Source organism: Patiria miniata, unplaced genomic scaffold (genome assembly GCF_015706575.1).
Source record: "Patiria miniata isolate m_02_andy unplaced genomic scaffold, ASM1570657v1 HiC_scaffold_5, whole genome shotgun sequence".
Lineage (NCBI taxonomy): Eukaryota > Metazoa > Echinodermata > Asteroidea > Valvatida > Asterinidae > Patiria > Patiria miniata.
Window position 1 is genome coordinate 20,271,478 of NW_024037072.1, and position 22,896 is coordinate 20,294,373.

A 22,896-nucleotide genomic window follows, 5' to 3' on the forward strand; every position below is an offset into this window, starting at 1 on the left:
TTTGGCCTGGGGGGGGGGGTGTCAGTTAAAAACTGATTTGTAATTAAGTCGTCCATCATAAGTCAGTCACAAACATTGACCTTTATTAAGGGAATAAATGTGTGCTTGGCCAGTTTGAAACACTATGTTTACGACCGCGCTTGGAGTATGGATGCTGATAATTACCCGAGCCGAATTATCAGTATCCACGGCCAAGCACATATCCCATTCATAAATACCGTATATGGAGATTGGCGCGCACGTCGCACGTAAAGCGCGTGCGATGTAGCGCAGAACGCATCTGTGCCGGTGTATATATCATTAACTTAAGACTATGAAATACTTACTCACTGGTAGTATTGCGCATGCCTACGTGAGGATTGTCATTTATACAATTTTTTAAGTTGAACAAAGAAATTGACTAGCGGAACAGTTGAACCGCCAACACGGGGCTGGATAACTCGGTTAGTAGAGCACTGGAACCGGCCCAGGTTCCAGGTTCAAGCGCTCCAGTCAATTTCTTTGTTCAACTGTAAAATAAACCTCCCAAAAAACTGTTAAAATGTAAATTCAGTGAGTGTATGTCAGATTTAAACATCCTTTCCAGCACCCATGGAATGAAAGTAATGTTGCCAACAATGAGAATTTTTTAAAAACTAGAAAACTGAAGGGCTCCCCAAATGTATACACGTATGCAACACATCTACAAGCCAGTTTATTGTAATGTGTGGATTATTGGCAGTTTTAGTCAGTTTTTGTTAAGAGAAATGTGTCGTGCACCTTGATTTTAAATAGTGTTATGGTGAGAATAATATCACCCAAAGCGAAGTATATATTGTAAATCGTTCTCAAAAGTGTGTGAGTGTACATTAAAAAGTGAAAAAGTTGAAAAAATGATGAGTCGTCTTGTAGTTGCTTCTTCAGCCGTCCCTTTGTTGTTGTCATAAGTCTGTAAGTTGTTCTAATGAACTGCAACAAAGTCATCCCTTCTGTCATTGTTCATACATGGTCCTTAATGTGATACTTATCATTTGACTTGTCATCATAGCGCTATACATGTCTATTTAATGTTTTATTCATAAATACCTAGACAGTTTACCCATTCCTATTGGTCGAGAGCCCGTCACGTGGCTGGTTTTAAGACCGGCTGGCTGGTTTTAAACACTTTTCTAGTGTTACATGAAATGTGTACTCCTATTAAATCCAGTGCTTTTCAGCGTTTATTGGTTGAACGTTCACAATCCTCACGTAGGCATGCGCAATACTACCAGTGAGTAAGTATTTCATAGTCTTAAGTTAATGATATATACACCGGCACAGATGCGTTCTGCGCTACATCGCACGCGCTTTACGTGCGACGTGCGCGCCAATCTCCATATACGGTATTTATGAATGGGATATGTGCTTGGCCGTGGATACTGATAATTCGGCTCGGGTAATTATCAGCATCCATACTCCAAGCGCGGTCGTAAACATAGTGTTTCAAACCGGCCAAGCACACATTTATTCCCTTAATAAAGGTCAATGTTTGTGACTGACTTATGATGGACGACTTGATTACAAATCAGTTTTTAACTGACACCCCCCCCAAAAGCAACGGATGGTAAATCTTGGCCTACATGTTTTTGTTGAAGATGTATGCCCGCTTGCTGAGACGCCATACCGTTGTGCGCAGGATGCCACCATCATGCCACAGTCGTTTTAATTAAAAAGTAGACCTACTATACTTCCCTTTCCCTTCGGATTCATTATGGAACACTGAACCACATCCCTATTCTTTATTTCTTCCTGCCTTGTTTCGATTCCCAACGGTGCATGGTAGTGTATTTACTCTGAAAACACAGGGACCTTCTTTTCCTGTTATATATAGTAATGAGTTGTACGACTTGAAGTCAAGATCAGCTCCCGGGATTAACAACAGAAATAGGCCTACATGTATCCAAGGCCGGATTAATTAAGGTGGTGGGCCGAAGACCCTTGGCCCAAGGAATGTGGGAGACAACCGCAACACAATCGACTCTTCCCTAGATTTTCCCGGGCCAACAAAAGTGCCCCTCCCGCGGTTAGAAATGTGCCCCCTTTTTGAGGGGCAGTTTTGCATTACAAGAGAGGAGACAATTTTATTTGTAGTGCGATCATAAGGGGCAGTTTTGTTTTCAACTATTTTATTTGTAGTGCGATCATAAGGGGCAGTTTTGTTTTCAACTCGAGGGCCCTCGAGTTGAAAACAAAACTGCCCCTTATGATCGCACTACAAATAAAATTGTCTCCTCTCTTGTAATGCAAAACTGCCCCTCAAAAACACAAATACTCCTCTCGCAATAATAATATTGTGCCCCTCTAGAGATGGAAAACTGGCCATCAAAACAATGCTCCTCTACAAGTCGTCATGATCAGCGTCGGCGGAATGGTTTTCAAACTGGGGGGGGGGGGGTACAGAAAAGGGAAAATTGCTCATTTAAAGGCATCTTCCGTCGGTGCAGCAGCGTCCAACATATTTTTTTAGGGCACATCCGTGCTGAAATGTCGACAGGCCATTATGCGAACTACGCATTGTGTGCCCATTGTAAGGGCGCATTAATTGTTAAAGTTTGGGGCTCGGTTTTCATATTCCACGTTCGTATCATAACTCTATCATAATTGGTTTTTATCTCAAGGGGGCACATTTATGCTCGGGGCCACAATAACGTCCACATTCCACAAGAGGGGAAGTAAATCGGGGGGGGGAAGTCCCCCCCCCGTTCCATCGCCCCTGGTCATGATAGAAACTCGAATGTCTCCGTCTTTTTTCAACCCAAAATTGAGTATGCATAAGCAGATTACCACCACATCATAACATGCTCCAATACTTTTCTAGAGATGCATTGATTACCTTAGTTCATGCCTTCATAACCAGTCGCCTTGATTATTGCAATAGATTATAATAATTATGGCTTATCAGATTCACAATTAGTTAAGCTTCAACGAGTTCAGAATGTTGCAGCAAGGCTTGTTTGTGGCAAACCATCGTGGAACCATGTTACTCCTCTACTTTCAGTTACATTAGTTGCCTATACAATCTCGTATTTTAAAATCCTTCTGCTGACCTTCAAGGCTCTTCATGATCTTGCTCCCAGATACATTATAGATATTTTGAAAGTTAAGGTCCATTCCAAGTATTCCCTGCGGTCCAATGGGCGGTTGCTTTTAGATTATCCATCTGGGAGAATGCAAAATAGACTATGGGGGATCGTGCATTTGCACAAGCCGCTTCATGCTTATGGAACCAGCTACCATCTGAAATGCAGTATGTCCAGTCTCTTACAGTTTGAGGTTTTACTATTGTTTATTTTACATGTAGGTCCTTATTTTTGTAATTTTAAGTTTCATCGTTTGCAATGTTTTTTAAAAATATATAGTGTTTTTACATTTAAGACTAATGTTCAATTCAAATTGGAACTTTTAATATTGAAGCTATTGTTCAGGTTTTGTAATGCGCATTAGGACATTTTATGGTACATGCGCAAAATAAATTGTATAATTTGTATTATTTTATTATTATGTTTACGACCGGTTGGAGTCTGGATGTCGATGATCAGCATCCAGGCTCCAGCCTGTCTTAAACAAAGTCTTTAAAACCGGCCAAGAGCACATTTATTCCCTTAATAAAGCACGGACCACCAACGGGAGACGAGCTGCAGTTGACGTCATAGTTTAATATCAGCCCATATTGGACAGTGGCAGCTGGATGACCAGTGTTGCGCATGTTTTGATATAAAGCTGGTTATCAAATTTCAGTGCTCACAAGTCTCGTTGATTCTTAGTGCGCAACATGGAGAAAATGTTCCTCGTCGTTCTGTTCGCACTCTCAACTACGGTGCAAGGTATGTACTAATGTTTCATGCACTGGCACGTAGGGGTAGATTGTATGATTAGGCCATATAAAAGGTCTGATTTTTCTTTTTAGCTGACAGTTGCCCTGTACCAGGGATTTGATTTTGGAGTATTCTGCTTCCCAGACGATGCGATTTTCCGCTAATTACTGTCATGATTCCAATCCGGTTTGAGCGAAGGTATGCGAACCTTTGCCGTAGATTTTCCTTAAACCTTAGTTGGTGAAAAATGTATGTTGTTTCGTAACCTGTTGAAGTTTCAGCTCAGTGAATACTTTTCATCTTGAGAAAACAGAGAAAACCTATGCGTTATTGTTTGGTCTCGCGAATGAATTCCGTTGCTATATATCCCTTGATAAATCAGCACTATACAGGGTGGTCAAAAAAAGAAACGTGGAACGGCATACTTCCACTACCTTGAGACTCAAACCACCTGTACCAATTGATGGAGAATCCTTTCAGAAGAATTATGATACCAAAATATCCCGATTCAGTCATGTAGTTTTTGCTGCAGAACCTATTTTGTGAAGGATACTTCTTTCATGTAGGTATTATTAGATAACAATCGCTCCCTTAATTGCAATGTTAAGTCAAAATCCACGGCGCGGTTTAGTTATTCATCGGGACAAAAATGACCCCTACCTTGCTTCACAAAAAAGGCTCTAGAACAAAAACTACTAGACCGAATCGGACAATCTTGGTTTCATTTTTCTTCTAAAAAGATTCTCCATGCATTAGTATATGTGGTTTGAGTCCCATGTTAGTGATAGTATACATGTATATGAGATTCCGTGTTTTTTTTGACCACCGTGTTTTTTCACTCAGCCGGTTAGTGTATAGGTGATGTCAAGGTACGTCACGCTCGGGATGTAAAATCCTCGCAGTATTTAACGAGTATTCATAAATAACCGAAACAGTTTCCCCATTCCTATTGGTCGAGAGCCCGTCATGTGGGTGGTTTTAAACCGCTGATAAAACACCGGCAGGAAGCAGGGGCGGCGGAACCGGGGGGGGGGGGGGGGGGGGGCTGGGGGGCATTTGCTCCCAGCCTTTCCCAAGTGCCCCTTTTGCGGCCATAAATGTGCCCCCTCGCCTCGAGCATAAAAGTGCCCCTTCGAGATAAAAAAATGCCCTTAAAGTATCTTTCTATTTCTTAAAAGTAACCATTGCCCACTAATGGTATAGATAGTTTTCATATAAACGAGGAATATGAAAACAAAGCCCAAGAAACCCATACAATACGCTTTGAAAAGGAATTTACGGAGGCCAAGTGTCGGGTGAAAAACACGTGTCGACCTTTCAGCTTTCAGCACGGATGTGCTAAAAAAAAATGCCGAGCAAGTGCCCCTTTTTGGTGATGCCCCCCCAGTTTCAAACCCGTTCCGCTGCCGCTGGCAGGAAGTGTTTACATCCCGCCAGCAACAAACGTGGCGCCTGAACCAGGACAATATATTCTGCTTTCTAAAAATGGATTCTTAAAGGTTTGTTTGTGCTTAATAAAAATCGAATTTTTTTTTTAAACTTGTTGATTAATTGAGAAACTAATTGCAAATCGTTTTTCCTTAAAGTCGTCTCAGATAGAGTGTACATGGCCTTATAAAGAAAAAAACAAAATTGGAGTAGATATTCGTCTGCTCGCGCCCGCATAATCCAGCAGGCCTAGGGGAGTCCTGAGCATAGTTATTGTGTACATCACGCGAAGCAGCTATGTAAACGCAATAACGACTAGCCGGTCTTGTTGCCGATGAACCCCCCGATGAAATAACACTGTTCGTGAAAACCGCGGCTAGTATAGCGAAATTTGTGCCAGCTCGTTACAAAAACAACATAACTAAACGTCTTCCCGAAGTTGTCTTGTCATGATGTACTGTCCATACAAGCACACACTAGGAACGTATGTGTGAACATGAACACGTGACCCTTTTACGATACCGTAAAACGTCTGTTTTCCTTGCTCTATGGATTAACCAAGTTGTTCTCACAATGACAACGCACTGGAATAGCTTTTATATAATACATGTTATCAGGAAAGCGTCAACACATTTGGTCATTTTGGTCTATTTTTTTCATACCCGCTTGGGTGAGTAAAAAAACCATGGAAACCCAAATGTCAGGACCATTTTATAAATGAAGTTCTGCATGTAGCACTTTTGAAATATATGATACGAAAGCCCAATTAATAAGCTTTCTTTTAGTACAAGAATAATTCAAATCACTCATGCACTTTTCAGGTTGCGAATTTTTAAACACAATCACCGTTTTAAGGTTCTGTCCACTAAACGGAGAGCTGGATAGTGTTTAATCAAAATCTCGGGAACAAATCCTCTGATTGTCTTAAAGCATAGTGTCATCGACCCTGATCACAGAATGGCCAGTGTTAAGTTTCGGTAGATCAGACAAAGGCGCATTGGCGACATGCCAAATGTGGCCAATTTTGCATTTAATCAAATTTTTGAGAACAAGAACGAAAACAGTATCATTTGATAGCTTGGAACTTAGATTATGGAAATATAACTTAAGAATGATTTTAGATCAGACTAATTAACTTAAGAACGGCCCGAAAAGCGCGGAGGGTGGGCGTGGCCGTCACCCCTTCTTTTCCTTTTCGCTGATACCGTTGCAACGCAACGGTAGAGGAGAAAATGAATGAAACCAGTTTGTATTGATGCCTTAACACGCATGGAATATAAAAATATAACTTAAGGTAATTAGTCTGACCTAAAACCACTCTTAAGAGCGGCGGGAAAAGCGCGGAGGGGGCGGGGCCTCAACCCCCCACCACGTACATTTTGGCTCCTATCGTCGCAAGGCATTTGTTAAATCCTGCCAAGTTCCTTTCACAGCTGTTCTGATGTCTTGCGGTTATTTTGACACCAAGTTTATGAAAATAGGGCATAACTTCGTCATGAAATGTCCATTTTCCAACACAGGTAGGCCTAAATGTTAACTTTTCCCACTAAAAAGTACATGCACATGAAAGCGTGCACGACAGGCCGACTAACAGATTGAATTGAACTTGTGCAAATGAACTACAAATTTAAATTGCAAAAATGCAACCACTTTTATTGATACCTTGGCACTTGTGGAATATGAAAATATAACTTAAGTGTTCCTTTTGGTCAGACTTATTAACTTAAGAGCGGCGTCTACAGCGCGGAGGGGGCGGGGCTGCAACCCCCTTCCGTGTACATTTTGGCTCCTACCGTCGCAACGCGTTTATTAAATTCTACCAAGTTTCTCTGATAGTTGTTCTGATGTCTTGCGGTCATTTTGACACCAAGTTAATGAATATAGGGCTATACCTAAACAAAACAGGTATAAGCTTGAATGTTAACTTTTCCATTCAACGTTGCATAACGTACGTCGAAGGGCGCATAAAAGTGCGGACTGATGACCACAACAAAGCATTTCAACAGGTTGTATTGAAACTTCACAAATGTATTATACTGATATTCCGTTGTCCATTAAAATAATTTCCGATGTGGGGAGAGCATATCAGATTTCCGTTGCCCTGGGACAGTTCAATTAACTTTGTTTACCTTAGCACTTTTATTCTTCAAAACTTCTGATTGATGATCTTTTCACGGAATCAAAGTAGCCAAAGCGCTTTACCCAACCCTGAAACATTATTTCAAGTTCACGATAACCAGCCACATTTTGTAACCCTTTTACCAAACTCACTGGTGCATTGTTGTAACTTTGTCTGGCTTGCTTCTTATAATTTATATATGTATACTCTGTTCCGCCTGCGTCGCCGTGCATGAAAACAGGGGACATGGGGATCAGAAAAACAAAATCGTCTTTGGGTCTTAATTCGTGAGATCCTGTAGAACAATAGTCAAAATTAATTTCTGATTCATTATTTAGACTTGGGACATGAAAAGTTGGCATTTTGAAGTAATAGTGGAAAATGGGTATACAAAGACCGCTGATCTCTCACATGGGCGTCTCCCCCAAACTGGAAACCCCCCTCCCCCCCAAAAAAAAACAAAAAGGAGAAAAAAAATTAAGGAGAAAAAAAAAGGAACAGGGAAAGAAAAAGAGGCGCGAAGTCATTACTGGTCAATTAATGGGTGGTTTTTTTTTTTGGGGGGGGGGTGGTGGGGGGCATATGTCCTTGTCCACGCTTGAAAAATCGAAATACGCTGGAAGAGTACAGTATTTTTTTATGGGGGGGGGGGACTGTGCTTTGCCCCCTCTAGAAAAAAATCCCGGCGAAGCCCATAACTTCACCAGCTATGAACTTTCTCCACCTTTGAAAGTTCATTATCATGTTAAGAATTCATATCGTAAGATTAGATATGGGTCGCGGAAAAGTAGGGTTTGAATAATATATCTTTAAATATCAATAAACAGGGTATACAGAGTTAATTGACCTTTCGAAAGTGACCAGAAGGCAAATATGAAATATTTTCTCACATCCGATCATTATATGCATAGCATGAAGAACCAACGCGCGGAGTTGCAAAACTTCGTACGATATTTGACCTTAACAGCTCCGTCAGCCTATACCCAATGCCCTTTAAGATCCAATTAAATCTTTAGCTTCTAACCGGAAAACTGACATGTACTATATAATTTATTTTTAATTCGCCAGCTCCTGCTACCTGTGCTTTCGCATTATTATTATTATTTTAAGCAGAAGTTGATATCTCTAATGAAACGACTCCCGAACATCTATTGACATCTGTAAAGGTTCAATTCCACCTGTTAAAATATTTTGTTGTCATAGTTATTCAGAGTCGGCACTCTCATGCGCCCTCCGCATGAGAGTGACGTCATGCACACATAATGGAAAGTTAACATTTAAGCCTATTATTTTTTTTTGGTATTTGAAAAGTTTGTAGCAACGGTATGCCCTATTTTCATAAATTTGGTGTCAAAATAACCGCATGACATCGGAACAACTGTCAGAGAAACTTGGTATAATTGCGATGATAGCGACCAAAATGTACTCGGAGGGGGGTTGCGGCCCCGCCCCCTCCGCGCTGTTTGCGCCGCTCTTAAATTAATTAGTCTGACCAAAAGGAACTCTTAAGTTATATTTTCATGTTTCACAAGTGCCAAAGCATCAATAAAAGTGGTTGCATTTTACCAATTTAAATTTTGTAGTACATTTACACAGTTTCAATTCGATCTGTTGGACAGCACTGTCATGCACACTTTCATGTGCATGTACTTTTCAATGGGAAAAGTTAACATTCAGGCCTACCTGTGTTGGAAAATGGACATTTCATGACGAAGTTTTACTCTGTTTTCATAAACTCGGTGTCAAAATAACTGCAAGACATCAGAACAGCTGTGAAAGAAACTTGGCAGGATTTAACAAATGCCTTGCGACGATAGGAGCTAAAATGTACGTGGTGGGGGGTTGAGGCCCCGCCCTTTCCGCCCTTTTCCCGCCGATCTGAAGGTAATTAGTCTGACCTAAAACCACTCTTATAAGTTATATTTTTATTTCATGAATGTTAAGGCATCAATACAAACTGGTTTCATTTTCTCATTACTGTTGCGTTGCAACGGTATCAGCGAAAAGGAAAAGAAGGGGGTGACGGCCACGCCCACCCTCCGCGATTTTCGGGCCGTTCTTAAGTTAATTAGTCTGATCTAAAATGATTCTTAAGTTACATTTTCATAATCTACATGTTCCAAGCTATCAAATGATACTGGTTTCGTTCTTGTTCTCAAAATATTTATTAAATACAAAATTTGCCATATTTGGCATGGCGCCAATGGGCCTTTGTCTGATCTATATAGCGAAACTTAAGAATGGCCATTCTGTGATCAGGGTCGATGATACTATGCTTTAAGACAATCAGAGGATTTGTTCCCGAGATTTTGATTAAACACTATCCAGCTCTCAGTCTACACGGATCACAAACAAGGCTTGTGTTCTTTCAGTTGACTTATTTGGTTTTGCTGAAAGAACACTTACTTTTTTGTGATCCGTGGACAGAACCCTAAAACGGTGTTTGTGTTTAAAATATCGTAACCTGAAAAGTACAGAAGTGATTTGAATTATTCTTGCACTAAATGAAAGCTTATTAATTGGGCGTTCATATTCTAGATTTTGAAAGTGCTACATGCATAACTACATCCAAAAATTGGTCATGACATTTGGGTTTCTTTTGTTTGACTCGCCCGGTATATACCCGTTTTTAAAACGGACGTTTAAAGGGAAAATACAACATTTGCAAACATCAAAAAATAAAACTACCAAATCATTTTGAAATACCTTGCTGGACTGTTAGTGAATGACAGTGTTAAGCATCCTGTAAAATCATGGCACCTGGTATACTGTCATTTTCAAGAAAAGTGGTATTTTTGTATCAATTTCCAACGCTGATCGGCCGACCAGCGTTGGAAAAAAACTGGCTTTTTTTCAAATACTGGCCCCAGTTGACCATCGCACTTGTTTGCAATCGATTACACACCTATGAACGGGTACAAGCCAGCTAGACTGGTTCCCTGACCTTACAATTCCCCAATTTATGTAAACTGCTCTGTTTTTTTCTTAAATGGAGTCAGGGAACCAGACTACAGGAAAATGATTGTTTTCCTTGGTTTTTATAGCATTTTCGAACCCAAAACCTCAAAAAAGTCAGTGTAACCTTATTTGCTATATATTCCCACCCCCCAATTCCATCCATTTCTGAAAATTACAGCAAAAGCAAATGATGTATATTCCCTTTAAAACTACTGCTCCACACTATAGACCAGGATCATGTTACGGCCATCATAATTTTTTTCCCAATCAAATCAACGTAACCAAAGTGAGGCTGGAAGGGAAAATAGTCTGGTTCCTTTTGGCACAAAAACATTATCATTCAGTACTGTTATTCGATACAGGGAATATGACTGAAATGGTGGCAGCATGATTAAGGTCTATTATTCGCTTTATAAAAATGTGCCCGAACCAACTTCAATGATTTAGGCCTCCATGATTTCTTCCAAGCGATACCATTTCAGGTGAAATAACAATTTCCAAGGTATTTGGTTCCAGTCCTTTCTTCGTATTTAGCAAGGTATTTCTCCTACCTACGGGAGAATGCAGGGATAAAGGGGGCATTACGGTCTCAAATCCCCGAAAAAAATTCACGTTTTGGATTGTTTACTTTTACTTTTTTAAACGGTCCAGTTGAAAGGAAACCAACCTAATGTCTTACCGTTATACCGAGAAAATACGAAAAGACGGCCGGTTGTTTACATCGACGTGACGGAGTACGCATTCGTATTTCCTGCCGTTTTCATTCAATGCACGATACACGTTGTGTGTGTGTGTGTCACATAAATGATCACCAATACACAAATGTTGTTTCTTACACGTCCGCAGAATGAATCAAAATAGCTAGCACTGAACAGGTCGATTTCTCGGGGACGACATTTGACCCGGCGAAATTCGTTCTCGCATGGTTCTCTCATGGTTCTGATGTGTTTTTTGATAATAGTTTTCGTTTTGCTAAAATATCACCTACATTTATTGTGATCCGCGGACCGGACAAGGTAAAAAAGGACGGTGTTTGTGTTTAAGGCCAAAAAAAAAAAGTCTCCGGTTTCTGGTATGCGCGCGCGTCGCCGTAGCCATGCGCGTCGGCAAAATGAAAAAGTTTTTTTTTCAATGAAAGATGATGTCTCAAAACCGCCAAACTCACTGGTTTGACTAGAATTCTGCTGCTGCGCAATTTCAACGCGTTTTTAAATAGGGTTATGATCGAGAATAAGCTTTATGTGGCCTCTCTGGACTCCCATATATTTGCACTAAGTTTAGTCGGGCACCATTTGCAGTCATCAGCCGACATTTGAAGAAAATTGGAAGCAAAAAAGTCGGGTAAAAAAAAAAAAAAAGCCGCGTCGCCGCACCACTTTTTGGACAAGCTCCACACCAGAAACCGGAGACTTTTTTTTTTTGGCCTAAAATTCCGTAACTGGAAAAGTATATGAGCGATTTGAATAATTCTTTCAGTAAAAAGAAAGCTTATTAATTGGGTTTTCATATCCTAAATCTGGAAAGCGCTACATGCAGAACTTCTTCAGAAAAATAGGGGGCACCATTTGGGTTTCCTTTTTTTTTACTCACCTTGTATAGCGTAGTTGGTTATATCACCATTTTGTGTGGTTATTTCACATCATCTTCACATTTTGTGAATTGCAAATTACCCATCGTGTTCCAGGTGAAATAACCAGGAAACGGTTTCCGAGCCGCATACGTATCCCGTATACGCCTGCCGTTTCTAATGGTCCCTATTAATTTAATTGGCCTTTCTCTTGTTATTTCTTGACATTAAGCCGGGCTTTCTCGTTAAATGTGTAGTTTCATTTGCTTTCTCGTTAAATGTGTAGGTTCATTTCCAGCTAATTATCAACGTTAATTACTTTGACCATGAATGGGGCACATGAGACATTATAATTTCCCTTTTTGTTATGTGAGAGTAGGCCGACTCTACTCTTAAAAATTGGGGGGGGGCGTTATGATGGACCAAGTATTTAGGAGTAGACTTGAGAGTTAACTGAAATCCATTATCGACTTCCATGTAGAACTGGGATCTCGGGGTTCGTGGCCCACCACATCTCATCAAGTTAGCCGAAGAATTGAAGCCTCATAAACAACGATACAGGGGATGAAACGAGTCGGCCCTTAGACTTGAAGTCAAGTCGTTAAGCACTGTCGTGTTTTGTCCGACTAGACCCCCAATAAAGCACGGCAATACCTGGCGTCCTGTATCGTGTTTACATCCGGCATGGCATCCGACAGGTAATTGGGAGCGACGACGTGAATGGGGCCGGGGCTTAGGGCTTAGGATGCAGGATTCGTTCCCGCGTGTTATTATTCCGCGCGGGTCCGGGGGAGGCCCCCCCCCCCTCCCCAGCTCTGCCTAAAAAATTTTCATAGAAATTCCTAAAAAATAATGCGAAACACCCCCGTGCACAAAATACGGACAGAGCCAGCTTGGTTAGGGGGTATTTGTACAGTATTAGTGTTAATAATCGTCGGATTTGAACAGCGCCCCCATTGAAAGTATGGTACGAACCCCACCCCCTTTTTTTGCTGGTGAAACCCCCTCCCCCTGCGAAAGATAGGTGAGTTGATAGGGTCGTGATTTTGATCCGCGAGGAATCCTCGCGGTATGGATTCGAGACATCGTTTTACCCAACATTTTTTTTCTTTTCTAATCTGAGGCTTTGGAGGATAAAGTCCGAATTTCATAACGTTCGAATTCATTTCTTTTTTTTTTCTAATTTTATATTTTTTCTGATGTTTTTTAAGAGAAGTGAAGTCCAAAAGCGTACATGTACATCCCATGCGGATGTCGTTTGGGGTACGTGGTAGTCAACGCCGGTGATACGGTGCGGTACGCGGCGGCGCAGGCGCGGACTTATAACCCCGCCAATTACCGACTTGATTTCAAGTCTACTCGGCCTTTAGCTCGGCTGCCGAGCCAATCAAACGTGTCTCGAACCTGTACGAAGGTGGTTCCCTTTGAGTTCGCGGACAGTCCCAGCAGCAGAGACTACCGAATACACTAACGTAAAATATATTATGACGGTAAATTAAATTCTTTATATACAAGTGATTGTGGATGTGCATTGATACGCAATAAGACAACAGCGGTATTCGAACCCACGCAGCACCATCTCAAGTTCAGGTTTGATGAAATTAAACCAACTGCGTTAAAATCCCTATGCAGCCCATCTATACGACAATATCATCTGATTGTGTGTGAATGTTTCACATACAAAAATGGAAATATCTTGCAGCACGCGTATATTCAAATTATAATATAACAAAATAATATTATTGTCTACAAACACAAGAAAACCTTAGAAAAGTCTTTTTTAAAATTTATTTAAAGACCATCCAAGTCCAAATTTAGTATGAAGCAGTTATCCCTATGGAGGGGTTTCTTTTTTGTTCAAGCTCAACTCATTTACATACAAATTCACAAACGATCGACTTCTTTCCACAGAGTGGCCGATCGATGCTAATGCATTCCACTGAAAGAGGGAACTGCATCAGACTTATTTAACTGCTTTGAGAGAAGACACCTTAGCCTTTTCTTTAATTGAATAAATATACCTCGTTGCAAGAATATAGAGAGAGGAAAGACAAAAAAAATAAAGAAGAGTATTCTATGAACGTGCAATAGGGTCATGTTTGGTTGAAGCCCGTTTTACTAGTGTAGGGCCTGCTGTATTTTATCTCAGTCAGTTTGTACACTTTTATTGCAACAAACACTGTCTTGTATGACCATTTCTTTTCTTTTATGAGGGGACTCCAAAACTTTAAAACATTTTTTACAAACGTTTGGGAAACATTTAAATGCATGTTAGGGGGTGGGTGTCATAGTTTACAGTTTGGGGAGAATGGGAGAAAATACAATTTTCCACCTTAACGGTTGAAATAAAATGTACAAGGCGAGTCAAAAAGACAATGACCTGGATTGATGATTTTTTTCCCTTAGAGAGAAGATACAACATTTGCAAACATCAAAAAACGAAATGATCAAATTATCACGAAATATCTTACTGGATTGTTAGGGAATGACAGTCTAAAGCATCCTGTAAAATTGTGGCTCCTGGTGTGCTGACATTTTCGAGAAAAATTGTATTTTTCCAACGCTGGTCGGCAGCCAACCAGAGTGGGAGAAAATTGGCTATTTTAAAAAACTACTCCATATTTCTTATATTTAGTTATTCCACACTTTCTTTGCAAATACAGACCTGTCAACGGGTACAAGCCAGCTAAATTGATACTCTGACCGTACAATTCCCCAAAGTCTGTAAATTGCTCCATTTCATCTTAAGTGGGGTCAGGGAACCAGACTACAAGAACATGATTGGTTTTCCTTGGTTTTTCCAGCATCCACAAGCCCAAAACGTGAGACAAGTCAGTTGAACAATATTTGCTAAAACACAAATCCTACAAATCCATTTATTTCTGAAAATTGCAGCAAAAGCCAACGTTGTGCATTCCCTTTAAAAACAATGCAATTCAATTTGACACACCACCGAATCATAATGATATTAAACAAGCATGTTCTTCAACTCATAAAAAAAAGGAATTCCTGAAATAGATCCATGCTATGAGAAGTTATGCACATTTTACTAAAAGAGCCCGTTTTTAAGAGCTTTCATGTGAATGCCACTTGCACTTGTAGCTATTGAGCTGAGTGAGAACAAGAGATAACACGTACACACAGGCATTCAGATACAAATTAGATTTTTATAGTGTTTGTCTAGACTGAAACATTATTTTTGCTGTCATAATTTTTTGTTTTGAATGTAAGAATTTTTTTCCTGAAATAATGATAGTGATTTTCGACTGTTTTCCTGCATGTGCAAAGTTTCGTTCATTCACGAAGGCAGGAAAACTCATAATAGGTCACTTTCTTTTTGACTCACGCTCATGGGCGTCGCGAGGGAGGGGGAGAGGGCAAGGGGGCGCTTGCCCCCCCCCCCAAAAAAAAGGAAGGAAAAAAAAAGGGGAAAAAAAGGAAAAAGAGGTGCGAAGCCATATTGCTGTTAATTTGATGGAGGGGGGGGGGTAGGGCAAATGTTCCCCCGCCTACGCTCTGAAAATGATAAATTGAGAATATGTGCGAAAAAGTGAAAAATGTCCTCCCCCCCCCCCCCCCCGCCTGCAAAACCCCCTGGCAACGCCCACGCTCACCCTGTATAGTACGGACCAATTAAGAGACAGGAAACAACCATATTACAAAAGCACTATAAATGAAAAATGACCATCTCGTTTTGATTTTCTGTTCATATCAAAATTCTGTCCCAAAAGGTCATTAGTGAATTTTAACGCTTCAAGGTTGAGTATATTATTTTGCAGCTATCCAAAAAGTAACTGACCGAATTATTGTTGAAAAGCAAACTTGGTTTAAATATAGTAATGTAAACTCCCCGTGAAATTAATCTTTCTGGCATGCTGTCATTTTGAAGAAAAAAAAACAATCAAAGAAGGTCATTTCCTAAGAAACGCATTTTGGAAATTTTCGTTGGTAATTTGTTTTTAATTCGGCGAAGCCGTGAATAGTTGCGTGCGGGGTCGCTACAATTCATCAGTTCAGTGTGTGACATCGCGTAGCTCCAATAAGCCTAGGTACTGATGACGTCACACTTTGTTTACATGTGCACTCTCCTATGGAGCCAGTGGGGGCCCACGGTCCACTGAGCACCATAGGAGAGCATACACGTAAACAAAGTGTGACGTCATCAGTACAGAGGCTAATTGGCTGAATGAGAACTTGTCCCGGACGCTGATTTTGGACGCAATTCAACTTTTGATTTGAAAACGAGATCCTAGAATATTGCTTTCTTGGAATAGGCAGCAAACATTGAGTTAAAACATCATCAGGTTTAGGGCATCTGTCTTTAGATTTTAAACACTTTTGTTGCTTCAAATGAACATAATGCACAAATTAAAATGATGTACTCTACCTTTCATTTCATATAACCGCCGCGATTGCATTGAAAGATATCTACCTTTATGTGCATGATTGCACATCGTACACAAATTAAAACATATGTTTAACCTACTTCACCAAACGCTGCACAACTTTACACTTGCTTGACACCTGGATTTTACGAGTGGTCTCATGCACGCGTAGAAGGATATCACCTTTACATTTCTCGGCTGAGGTACATGTAATGTTACATATACCTCAAAAATACATGCGACATGTCAAGCATGTTCAAAGCCGCAATCGTTTAAGCCGAAGACACTAACACCACTCTATCGCCATATTATGACGAACGTGCATAATTGGCGCGTGTGATTCCCTTGACACGATTTTGGTATTAAGCTGCCACGAACGGTACAAGTGCCGCTGTGAAGGCATTGAAAAGATGCCAATAATAATAGCAATGCTTGGGAATGTTTATTTCTGTGAGAGCCAGAGTGAAGACAATTTACCTTCCAGTAACTCCCTAAGGGCAGACAAAAGCTAATTTGAGTCACGCTGCAACCGTCATAGCTTCCCAAAATGTAAACCTGAGGGCCTGCATTGTTTTCACATCTATGCCCGACCAATTTTCGTCGTACGTGACGGATATTGGCTAATGGGCGCTGCCCCGTGTGTGTGCACGCACATGGTGTGCGCAAAGTGCATTTCAATAATTTGTTTACCAAAGTACATCGGCCGAGAGACTAAAATTGCGCAATTTCACCTGAACATCAATTTCAGTGATATTCTCGTTAGAGGCTAGTAATATAGAGAGGCCAGTAATAGGGACGTATCCGAAGGGAAGGGGTGTACCAACATTTCGTCTCAATCTCACCCCAACTTTTGCCGACCGGAATATTTTTGTAACGACAAGTAGGTAATGATTTAATCAGGGCCGGCACACAAGCCAGTGGAACACACGACCACAATATTTTTGTTAGTATTTGATCGGCCTCCCTTGATCTGGACGGAATTCGTGGCTCTTCAAAACATGCAGTTTTACACTTGATGATCACCATCCTATAACAAATAAATTCGTTATATCAACCCTCACAGAATACTCAGTTGCTACGCGTGAGCACAGCGCGGAAGTGTCTGCCATGAATAACGACGGCTCCCCGCTACCGGCCGTCGTCGGCAGTGCCATAACAAATCGGCCCAGATGGCTGGCAAAATTCAAGATTCCAACGTGTCGAATGTAAACTTTACAATAATAAAGACTCTAATTGAACGAGATAGAAGAATCTGCCAGTATTAATGCGTGTAAAATGTTTGCGAATGTCCAACTACTCCTTAAGATTTATACTTAATGAAAGGAAATATACCATCTGCCTTTTAGTGCACTGTACGGTCTCTTATGTCCAGACCGCCTAAGAGGACCATTTATCAAATCGTTATCGCGGCGAAGTGCCTCAAGTTTCCTTGAGGAAAGAATGAATTTGCACCTCCATCATGGAGAAGTCCTTCCTCCATAGCATGCTCTCATCAAAGATTTAAAATTAAGGGTGAAAGTTTTGAAATTACCATTTTAAAGCACGTGTTTTGTGATTTATCATGTAATCGTGTTTGTGTTGTATTTTATTTTGCTTATAGTGGCAAGAAAATGATATTATATTATAAGAAATAATATTATATTTTAAGAAATTATAAAAATTTATAGTAGTGTACTAGTTTCATATTGTAATTACAACTGTTTTTACTATTTTTGAAATTATCACTTTAAAACATGGGCGTTTTGGGATTTATAAGGTGAACAGTTTTTGTGTTATCACAGGCCCGTAGGCAGGGGGAGGGTTGGATAGGAAGGAGGGGGAGGGGAAGTCAGGGGTCTCCCCCCCCCCCACACACACACACCCACACCCACCCACCCATCTTCGTAATAAACACAGGCAATCGTGGACCCCCAATTGTCCGTAATCCTCATTATTTGTTCTCTTTAACTTTTTAGCAACAGCTCTCATTGGTTTTATACACGAATTCCAATCGTGGACGTTCGGCCAATCGTGGACGTATTGTTTGTGCCCTAACTCTTTTGTTCTAGGTCCGCGATTGCTGGTGTTTACATACTCATGTACACACAAAATGTTGCCCGCAGTTCCACTTTTTTTCCTGTCGCGATTGACATTTGAGATTTACTCAAATGCATATTTCCACGCGTTATCAACTGTGAAAGGGTATGGTAAAAACGACCTTCCACCAAGCCGCGTATTTCCATGTGTCATCAACTGTTTATAGACATGAAAAGCTCCACTTCATAGCAAAAACGACCCTCTCATTCCGCCCACCAGGCTGGCTCAAGCTCAGTCTTACTGTTTATTTTATTGCCAATGGAAGAAAGATTATTCCGGTGTTTTTTTCATTAAGGCGTACCAATAAGCAAGTCGCGCGTGATTGCAATACATCCATACTCGCTATCCCCCTGCCACTTGTAATGGATCTACTTTCGTTATTGATGGCAGCCGTTATTAATGGGAGACCGTACCGCTTCGCGTGATCAACTTGCTTCATGCGAATGATTCCATTTAGGTTATTATTAACAACTTTTACCTTAATAAAAAAAGGCATGTGCATAACCAACGGAGAAAAAGAAGATATGAAGAGGATGGGCTGCAACATAACTCATTGTTCAAAGCACAACCTTGCGGGGGGGGGGGGGGGTGGGGCGCTGTTCAAATCGGACGCTCATGCACTATATCGGACAATATAGTGTGCAAATACCTCCACTTAAATCCCCTGGCTACACGGACAGGCGAACATACCGGTGTAATTATCTTTTTTTGGGGGGGGGGGTCGGAGCGTGGGGAGAGGGGTGGGGTGATCCCCTAAACACCCCCCCCCGGATCCGCGCCAGAAAATTCAGGAGAAACAATTTGGTATTTAGTACCAGACCTTTCTTCCCTTTGAACACAGTTTTCTTCATTAAATCAGTAGTCTATTTCCCGAGTATTAGTATTATTTCCCGAGTGTTCCATATGCCTTCAACCATTTATCCATTTCACATTACACAGGCTTGGAAATTCAACTGGGCAACGCAAACCTCAGTTTGACACGCGACGCATCTTGTTGCGGACCTCCAGCAGCCCAACGCTCTGATTCGCAGTGCCGATGCGATACTTTCTGTTCTGTCTACGGCGACTGCTGTCTTGATTACCCGCTGTTCCGCACCGACGCGGACACGAATGCAACGGTGTCCGGAGCGAGTGCCAACTGCACCGAGGCATGGAGATCGGGAAACCTGACTTCGAGAGAGGGCGGCATGACAGGAGAAGGATGCAAGGTGTGGGAGTCGGACGAAGCAGGGATCGTTAACGAGGTCGTACTAGAGTACCAGTGCCTACTGAAGGCGTTGTGGGAGCCAGTCATTCTTCGGCGCAGCACGACTCGTCGATTTGTCTCAGCTCCGGCCCGCGTCACTAAAAAACAGTACAGAGTCCGGCTACTCCAAGACTGCGGGCCGGACGCTTCGGCTGAGGACGACGAGGCCTGCTTGCGCGACCGTTCTATTGGAAGTATTCAAGACCTCCATGACGTCATATCGCTCCTTCCAGTGACCGCTAGGGACGGTTTACATTACAAGAACTTGTACTGTGCTCGTTGTCATGGTTACGACTCCCGTGACGTCATCTTCTGGTCTCTGCGGCTGTATTGTCGTCCGCATGACCTGGATGTCACCGCCTTCTTCAGCACTAACATATCTGTGGTGGCTGACAACTGTTTGATTTCACACATTGACAAACCAACTGAGATTCCATGGGATCACGCGGAAACTCGCCTCCCAGCCGTTGTGTTATTTCGTTGCGATGATTCGCCTGAGAACGCCTACAACGCGGCCGCATGTCACGCCTACTCTTTGCCCACAAACGACTACCCGAACCCGCACTGTAAAATGTGCATCGGCACCAACGGCACTGCGGGAAACGGCACTATTTCAGATTCAAATGGTCATGAAATGAAGTGTAACGATTGGCTGTGTAACGGTATGGTACGGCCACTCAGTGTGCTATTCGATTTCTCTCCCACGACGGGGACGAGTCTATCCTTACACGGGCAGTCCCCGACGTTCATCGTGCCCGATTGCGAACACGGCCAGGTCTATGATACCTCCACAGGCAGTTGCCGCCCCTTCTACTGTCCGTCGGGACAGACGGTTGCAGATGACGGTTTGACGTGTGCATCGCTAGGGAACCAGACCACGCAGTGTACGAGCAGAGCAGAAATCATGGGCGAGGATGAGGTCGTCATTCTGGAAGTCTCACTCGCGAGTGAAGTGTCCAAGCATGACTCCAGATGGAGTGTCATCGTGAAGCACCTCCGACAGATACTAGATGATCAGATAAAAGAATACAATATGCAAGTAGATTCTTACAGCCGACCAACCTCCGATCATAATTGTTCTCTTGTGACTCCGTACGCGTATACTTTAATCTTCACAAGTCACACGCCTAACACAACCATAAAATCACTTGCTCAGTCCACAGCAGAAGCCCTGGGTGATCAATGCTGGACAATTTCAAACCTAACATTTGCCATTTTGGAGTTGACATTGAAGAATTTCGAGCGTGGTATCCTGACGAACAACTGCGCGAAACGAGGACAGGAAACAGAGGAGCGACCCTTGGAAAACTTTACCGAGTTGACTGTCGACAACGTCCCCTACATTAAAATCATGACAGGCAGCAACGAGACAATGACCTGTCCGTCCCTCGATACCTGTCAAGATCTAACTGTAGGGAGGGAATTCCAAATGAAACAGTCCGTATTTTCGTGCATTACCAAATTGTACTGTCCCATCTTTGTGCTGAATTCAAGCGAGGTAAGCCGAGTCACCGACAACGGAACAACGTTTGCTGTGCACGAAGCTACTGGACGGAACTTCTCCGTAGACGACTTTATTGAGATGACTGGAGGGGATATTGCGGTTTGCCGGTTCCCGCTCCCAACAGATTCCCCGATAGATCATCCCGACCCCAGGCCCACTGAGATTCTATTTTCATTGGTTGGCATCACAGTATCGGAGGTGTTTCTGCTGCTCTCCCTGCTGAACTACTACATGTTTCCGGAACTCAGAAAATTGCCAGGGAAAAACATGATCAGCTTCATCGTGGCCACCTTTTCGCTGCAGATGATTTTCCTTCTCGGTCGAGGATCGCCTCTCTCTCAATACACCCTGACAAGCGAGGCCTCCTGCTTCGCCTTCGCTGTCCTCACCCACTACCTCTTGTTGGCAGTGTTCGTCTGGAGCAACGTGGTCTCTCTTCACTTCGTGCGCACGTTTGGCGGCCGTCTCCGCCCGACGGCTGCCGAGTCGTCGCGGCAGCAACGCCGCACGTTCTTGTTTTACTCCCTGTATGGCTGGGGCGCGCCTGCTGTACTGGTCGGGGCGAGCTGCGCTGTACATTTCACGGCTGACATCAACGGCCTGCTGGAGAACGTCTACGGCAACGACTGCCTGATCTATGGCGGGATACTCTACTTCTTCGCCATTCCGGCTGCTGTTCTGATGGGTCTAAACGTGATGTTCTTTGTTTGGACGGTCGTGGGGATCAAGAGAACGAGACGAGCCGCAAGCTTTGCTAGGAGGGAGAAGGGACGGTTGGAGATGATCAAGATGGATTTCAATCTGTGTATCAAGGTATATTATCAACAAAATGTTCGGAAACCTCAGTATTTAAAGCTGACCGATATGTACATTTTAAAAAAAAATCATGTTTTCTTAGAAATGCTGATTTTAATACGTGAGTGACTCTGAGAGGATAAAAGTAATGCAGCAATTCAGTCACTTGCCCCTTACAGTCACTTGCCCCGAACTCGGAATACGCCTCAATTTTAATGGGCTAGGCGAGAGTGGCCAGCCAAGCAGGTCAGCGGGAAAAGGAAATGGTTGTGTTGTAACAATTTTCATGTTTTCATTCCCATCACAGATTTCAGTGGCCACTGGCATGTTGTGGCTCGTGGTCTTCGTCCTGGGCAGCTTACAAATCCAAGGCTTGTCCTACCTGATAATCATCGACTTCACGCTGCAAGGGCCGCTGGTCTTCTTCGCGTTTGCCTTCACCGGCCGAGTGCGAGGGCTGTGGCGGAAGAAGTTGGGCTCGAGCGCCACCAAGCGGTCACTGCAGCGAGACAGTCAGGACCGTACCACTGGCTCATCATCAGGAGGTACGAGTAGTTCGTTGGAGGGGCTGGTGCGTAGTAACGCTGATACGATTCGATTCTCGCAGTCAGAGTCTGTCAGCAAAGTTGAGAGCACATTCATCAACCCTTTGTACGATATGGTGGATAAGAGAGAGTTTAATGACTCTAAATGCAACATGATACTGTAGGTCCGGCTTTGTAGATTGCACATTTAAAATCCACAGCCTTTGTAGAGGATTTACACTCACAGTACCAGCGTACTCTCTTTTTTTAAACTTGAAATTAATTCCGCATTCCCTGTTGTTTATGAGCATTTTGAATGTGCATGACATTACATCAACGTGACATTGTACTAGCATTTCAGCTTCAGAAAATATAGGCCTACTGGACGTCGTCGGATTTTGAACGGATTTGGTTGACCCCTCCCCCTCCAAAACAACAACAACAACAACAAGAAAACACGA

At 42.4% G+C, this 22,896-nt stretch overlaps 1 protein-coding gene across 1 annotated transcript; it reads left to right on the forward strand.

Annotated features, from left to right (window-relative positions):
• Positions 1-3,703: 3,703 nt before the first annotated feature.
• On the forward strand, positions 3,704-22,825 carry LOC119740353. The gene is made up of 3 exons (XM_038215620.1): positions 3,704-3,842; positions 19,306-21,929; positions 22,219-22,825. The coding sequence occupies exons 1-3, from the start codon at positions 3,791-3,793 to the stop codon at positions 22,618-22,620; spliced, it is 3,078 nt and encodes a 1,025-aa protein (XP_038071548.1). The 5' UTR covers positions 3,704-3,790; the 3' UTR covers positions 22,621-22,825.
• The last annotated feature ends 71 nt before the right edge of the window (positions 22,826-22,896 follow it).